This window comes from Phoxinus phoxinus (assembly GCF_949152265.1).
Source record: "Phoxinus phoxinus genome assembly, chromosome: 7".
NCBI classification, from domain to species: domain Eukaryota; kingdom Metazoa; phylum Chordata; class Actinopteri; order Cypriniformes; family Leuciscidae; genus Phoxinus; species Phoxinus phoxinus.
Genome location: NC_136882.1, coordinates 32,423,391 through 32,430,127, shown reverse-complemented (window position 1 = coordinate 32,430,127; position 6,737 = coordinate 32,423,391). Strand labels below are relative to the sequence as shown.

Below are 6,737 nucleotides of genomic sequence, written 5' to 3'. Positions count from 1 at the left end.
TGAACTTTTTTGGCAGGAGCTGCGAGCGCGGGGGGCTTGAGACCGTCTTTAGAATTGAGGATAGGGAGAGTCCTCAAAGTTCGCGCACTCCGTCATGTTGATTACAGAGTTTACATCATTGGTATTCATCACACACTACACTTAACAGTCTACAGTCATTCAATGAAAGCATCAGCAAGACCCTCCGGATTATGAGTTTGAAGATTTTTTTGTCACAACAAAGGCTCTTTTAGTTTTTAGCTTAATTTTATTATGAATTATGAACCAGAAGGATGTAATATCACGGGGACATTACATATTTGTGAATTAATGATCGACTACGTCATGGTTTTAATATTTTTTTACTTTATAAAATACTTTATAAAAACCAGTAAAGAGTTCACAGCAAAAAAAAAAAGACCTATAGGCCTACCCAGAGCCGTTAAATATGTTCGGCTCTGGCCCTACCATCATTTGACCTGAAGGGGGATGGTTTTAGTATTATTCTAAAAGGTATTTTATTGTAAACAAGTACAAACTATCAATAAAATGACAGAAGGCAAGTGTGCAACAGGTTTTTCAGCAAAGTTTTGATCATGTTGCTACAAATTTGTATAAAAAGTGATACAGGTTTTATAGGCTATAGCCCAGTTAAAGAGGTCTTCAGCAAGCCATTTATTTTAGTATAATTACATGCTGTAGTAGAGCTAAGGTATCAATCCATTGAAGACAAAGGACATAATTTGAAGTATATAAAACCACACAAGATAGAAGAGGACCTGTGTCTCTAACTGCTCAGAGAGGACATCATACCTCCCTGAATCTGCAGGCTAAGTGTATTTGATGGTCAGGAAAGTAGTTTATTGGTGTCTCACTGAAACAGCCACAACAGAGAGGTTACAGGGCAAAATACAACCAATTAGGTCAATAAGAGACATTTAAGTCAGCATGAATGCAAGTTGCGTCTTATATGTGCTATACGAGTGAAACAGCTTCTCAAAGAAGAAAAAAAATGTAGGGTGGGACTTATTTTTGTCCATCGGGAACTGATTGGATGGTTATGGTTTGCTATTGGTCGATGTCATGTGAGTGACAGGTTGTCCCGCCCTCGTGCCAGTAAACACGTCATCATCAGAGAAGAGAAGAGATGATGTCGCTGCAAGAGGGAGGGAAGTCATTTTGATTAAAGGTTATGAGGGCATGTGGATAAAATTAAATAAATGATATGCACGGATAAATAATTTACAATAAATACGGCAAAAACAAGAATTTTGAAGACTTGAGTTTGCATAGAATAGATGAACATATCTCTGCCTGGGTCATCCAAGATGGCTTCACACATGACCAGGGCCACAACATCAGGATCCTCAAAAACATATTTGTTCTTAGTCCATCCTTCAGCTGTTTCCTATCCTTTGACGAGAGGATGAAGAGGAAAGACACTGCACTGAACTCTGAACCACATCTTTCGGTTCCTGCAGACACATTGGAGGGCCTTTTTTGTTGCAGCTCTTTCCTTGATTTAAACAGACAATGGTACACATTCATGCAGACGACAAATCAAAGGTCAGCTGTTACATGCAGCTGAGCCACACAGAATTAAATAGAGCTCTGTCTATATCCGATTGTGACTCACCAATGCTCCCGCTGGATGTGGATTGTTGCTTCTTAGACTTGAGGGTCATTCATGTTTAAAGGGCATCCTGGAAGTGCTCCTGCTGCCTTTGGACTGACGGATTTGACTGGGGAAATCTTCAAAATTAAACTGCAAACTGTTTAATCTATGTCAAAATGTTTATGACATAATGGAAAAGGATGTGATTGTGGGTTTTTGATAGTGTGTGAGATTGTAATGATGATTTACTAACACAAGTTAGCTAGCATTCAAATAGTTTTAAGTTATTACAAAAGAAGTTGATTGTTTCTAAATTAGGTTTTCATACATATATTCAAGAGTTTTGGTTCAGTAAGATTTTTTTTTTTTGGAAAAGAAATTAAAACTTTTATTCAGCTAGCATGCATTAAATTGATCCAAAGTGTGAGTGAATACATTTATAATGTTACAAAAGATTTATATTTAAAATAAATGCTGTTCTTTTTTATCTTTCTATTGATCTTGAAAACAGTGTAGCACGTTCTCGCAGCACAACTGTTATCAACATTAATAATAAGAACAAATGTTTCTTGAGCATAATAGAATGATTTCTGAAGGATCATGTGACACTGATGGCTTCTCTGTCAAACCTTCGTCGTCGGTTAGGAATCAGGGTGTGCTCTTTAACAATCTTTTATTTGAAAGTCACGTGTCTAGTATCTGTAAAACTGCATTCTTCCATCTTAAAAATATATCTAAATTACGTCATATGCTCTCAATGACAAATGCGGAACAATTAGTTCATGCGTTCATGACCTCAAGGCTAGATTATTGTAATGCTCTTATGGGTGGTTGCCCTGCACGCATAATAAACAAACTAAAGCTGGTCCAAAACGCAGCAGCTCGAGTTCTTACCAGAACCAGGAAGTATGACCATATTAGCCCGCTTCAGTCAACACTGCATTGGCTCATTAAACATTGTATTAAATTTTAAAATATTGCTGATTACTTACAAAGCACTAAATGGTTTAGCTCCGCAGTACTTGAGCGAGCTCTTAACGCATTATAGTCCTTCACGTCTATTGCAATCTCAAAATTCCCAAAATCGACTGCTGGCGGTAGATCCTTTTCCTATTTAGCACCAAAACTCTTCCTAACATTGTCTATACTCTCTATTGTCTATTCCTGTGTAATAATCAAGGAACTGTGCTGCCGTATCAGCAGGCGCAATGATATTACAAACTTAGTGCCGGTCACATTGGAAGTTACCAAACTGGGGACTATTTTCAGGCGCTGCTTAATATCACTGCGCCTGCTGGTACGGCAGCACAGTTCCTTGATTATTACGCAGGAATGAGACTATAGGATGACTAGTTCCTAGTCATATTGGCCTAGAAAATCGCAACTTTTCATTTTCTGTTGGTCTTTGTATACGATGTAACTACAGAAGAGTCGAGTTTTAAATAGGAAAAATATTGAAACTCTTTGGTCATTTTTTTGAGAGAGATGCTAACGGTCTAATCGGATTCAATGGTATATGCTAAGCTATGCTGAAAGTGCTACCGCCAGACCCGGAGATCGGCTGAATGGATTCAAAAACGGTAAAACTCAACGGTTTAACTCTAGGGGAGTTGGAAAATGAGTATTTCCAAAAAAAGTGGAGTGTTCCTTTAAGAGACAGTACTTTAAGTTTTTGAAGTTCTAAGAAAAAAGGTTAATTATCCTGATTCATTTAGATGGATGGATGGATAAAGCAAGGTTAAGTGTTAAAACAACCATTGGCAACAGAACGAATAGCATTACAATGATAAATGATTACGATAGTAATAATCATAAATAGTCTACTGTTGAACAAAATCAACTAATACTCAACTTGAAGAAGTTCCTTGACCTTTACTTCTAATTAGGATCCAACAAATGTCCAGTTGTCCTCCTATTGTGCCTGAGTTTTATAAATACAGTTCCATTTAGAGTACTAAAGTTTGAGACTACATTTCCCTGACTGTGTATCTTTATCTTAGAGATGACATACCGATGTTGATAAAAGATCAACAAGTGTTCTAGTGTAAGCAGTTTTGCTGTATATAGTCAGCCTGTAATGAAAAAAAACCCAAGGTTAAGAGCATTACACTGTGAGCTGATAGTGTCAGATATGAAACATCAATGGTCCAAAATAAAATAGCACACATGTGAAAAGCCTGAAAGTCCTTACATTTGGATTGGCTTCCCTTGAACACATGAATGTGAGTTAATGGCCCGTTTATGGAGTCTAACTACATCTGGTTGAATTTGTATGTTAGCGTTCTGAAGTGTCTCGTAATGACATTTAGACCATTTCCACTTTGTAATATGCACTTAGAGACACGGAAATGACTGGAATAATAATAATAACAAATAATGTAGTCTTGAGTATTGCTGACAGCTGATTTTATTCATGAAAAGTCATGGTTTCGACATGTACACACTTCATTCTACTGTAAAACATTCATATTATCTCCACATTGTCACTGTTTTAGTGCAACATAATTCATTCCAGAAAAGCTTGATTTAGTTTCACATTAAAGGGTTGCTCGGCATGACTGAAAGAGTAGTAAACACACACACAAATGAAAATAATATAAAACCTTATCCACAACAACACATTGAGTCTGAATTCTTTCTATCTTTATTGTGTTTTCATTTTTTCTCTGTTTTAGTTTTCGCACCATAATATATTTGAAACTAGAAACTTGAACAATTTGAATAACCCAAGTTAAAACAAATAATAAACAAATTGGATAGAAGAAAAAACCTAATGTTAGCGTTTATGCAAAGTGGTGGAAAACAGAAGAGAGTTTGCACTGGATTAGTACTGCAATAAAAACTAAGCAAACAGCTATTTACTGTATAATCCAAGCCAATATTTATGTATGTGATAGAAGAAGGTCAGAGGTGTTCACTTGCTGTGTGCTAAAAACAATGAGAACATTACTGCAGCGTTCCCACACCTTTTGACCAATGGATTTCCATGTCTTTTCCTGTTGTCTGTGATCACTGGATAAGGAGTTTTAAAATGACTTTATGGAAATTTTACAACAAAGAGCATTTTCTAGCCAATGAAATATTTCCGAGTTGAGCATAACAGGTCAATTTTTTTCCCATGAATGTGGGACCCTGATGCTATTTAATTTCTTTCACTTTGTTTCGCAAGTTGTAGGTTTGTTTGCTGTAAATGTGAATATGATTTTTTTTTTGTGTGGATGTGAATCACTCATTTGTCCATTAGATAAATTAACAACTAAACAAAACAAACAAATAAAAAATAAATCAAGCACTGATTCTGTGACTATGTTCACCAAACAGGATGCAAATCCAAATAATACAAACTATGTAAATCAAATCAAGATCAACACCCGTTCATAGTCTTCAAATAAATTAAAATAATTTTTAGACATATATCTCCATGTGTAAAGTTGAAGAATATAGTTCTGCTCTTGATCATTCATTAAAAGTCATTAAAAAAAATCTCAGATTTTTGTGGACAATACATTTAATATATTTTATAACTTAATATAGTTTAGATATTTTGTATGATTTAGATCAAAATAAGATATTTTTTTCAAATGACCAAAGATAGTGATAATCATTCAACCATAAAGTTACTCTCATTCATGGGTATAAGCGAATCTTTCAGCAGAAACTTTCAAAATAATATACTAAAGATTCTCATAAACATTCAACGCAGCAGCTAATGTATGTTTAATAACATATTCTAGTCCCTTCAGGAAAAAATGGCACTTCTCTGAGACATCTCCATTCCATCCATGCATTACAAGATCACTAGTTTCCAGGCACATCTCGAATCAGCCGATCTCTGCATAAACAACTTTGGCCGTCCATCGTCTTGCATTCACAAGGAGTTTTCTCTGGAAACCAATGGTGCTGCCGATACGCTATGAAGAGGAATTTGTACCGATGCATGCTGTATGCTACTGTATGCACTGAAATCTGCGATATATAATACATTCCTGGTGTTGAACGCAAAGACTTCAACATATCAAAAGTTGAATCCGTTAAGTGTCAGTGAAAACCAAACCGTGTGTGCTTTAATGAACTGGGAATTCTTGCAAAAATATCACTCCCTAAAGCTGAGGCCTTTCATTATTACAATAAAGTCAATCCACTTTAGATTAGATCAAAACACTTTAGTAAAAGATAAAAAGCATCTGGTTTGAGAACATGATTTCAGTCAATAGTTTTCATATATACTGATAATCACTACAGTGTAACAACTGGCAGTAATAAAAGTATTACTTATGCCATAAAAACTAGTTCAAAAAAAGATATACACCATTTTCCACGAATCTCAAGGCCCTGGTTCACAATTGGAAGACACCACGAAAAATACACATTAACATGACATTTTTTTTGCGTCGAGTGATGGACTAGTCTTCGTGATTGAGTTTGGTGTATGAAATAGTCACTCTTCTCAACCAGGATGGGTCCAAGTTCCTGACTACTTGCCAGAGATGCAATGCTGAGAACTGCTCAAATAGGTTTGTCAAAAAGTCATAGGAAAGAAGTGTAGGACCGGACGGGAGGAGCTTAAAGTAAGGACGACGTCCTGAACAATAAACACAACTGCACTGTGCATGCTGGCCACAGCTAACGGAGGGTAATGCACTGAAATCCATTACGCTTTTGTGTGTGTGTGTGTGTGTTTCAGGTGGCGTAAACTCTGTGGCGAGGCCAGAAGATTCTGTGCTTTATCTGCGTACACACACCGCACATTTAGCGGCCCCCTAAGGGCCCACCAAGGGCTGGGATGTCCTGAGGCTGTGTCTCTCTCTGTCCTTATCCTGGAGAACCCCGGAGCCGTCTTGTCATCTCTCTGGAGGACGTCCAGTGGCGGAGCTCACTGAGAGATGGGTGCTGCGAGGGTGGACGGGGTTTGTGGAGTGCTCTGGTAGGAACGCAGAAGGACTTTGTGCTTTGTTACCATCTCTGCCCTGACCTGCTGCTGCTGCTCCAGGAACTCCTTGAGGCGTGTGGTGGTAAATGTGAGAGTCTGTCTCCGCAGTCTCATTAGATAAGCGTCCTGCAGCCAGGAGTTGTTAAAGCAGTCCTTAATGGTAGGACGGGCCCTGAAACACAGACAAAAACAGGAATCAGTCAACATCAAAGA

General features: G+C 37.4%; 2 protein-coding genes across 3 annotated transcripts in view; both read right to left on the bottom strand.

Moving 5' to 3' along the window:
* Nucleotides 1–538: 538 nt before the first annotated feature.
* LOC307001233 (SPEG neighbor protein-like) lies at nt 539–5,409 on the bottom strand (the record flags this gene model as incomplete). Its single annotated transcript, XM_079617456.1, is given in 5 exon segments — nt 539–1,368; nt 1,371–1,531; nt 1,616–1,647; nt 1,651–1,731; nt 5,386–5,409. Coding segments are annotated over 5 exon segments (504 nt in total). The 3' UTR covers nt 539–1,162.
* Nucleotides 3,986–6,737, bottom strand: part of spegb (striated muscle enriched protein kinase b) — a 79,864-nt gene continuing 77,112 nt past the window's right edge. For both annotated transcript variants that reach the window (XM_079619550.1, XM_079619551.1), the window contains exon 41: nt 3,986–6,696. In XM_079619550.1, coding sequence (XP_079475676.1) covers nt 6,468–6,696 — 229 coding nt within the window. In that variant the 3' untranslated portion in view covers nt 3,986–6,467. The remainder of the gene's footprint in view (nt 6,697–6,737) is intronic.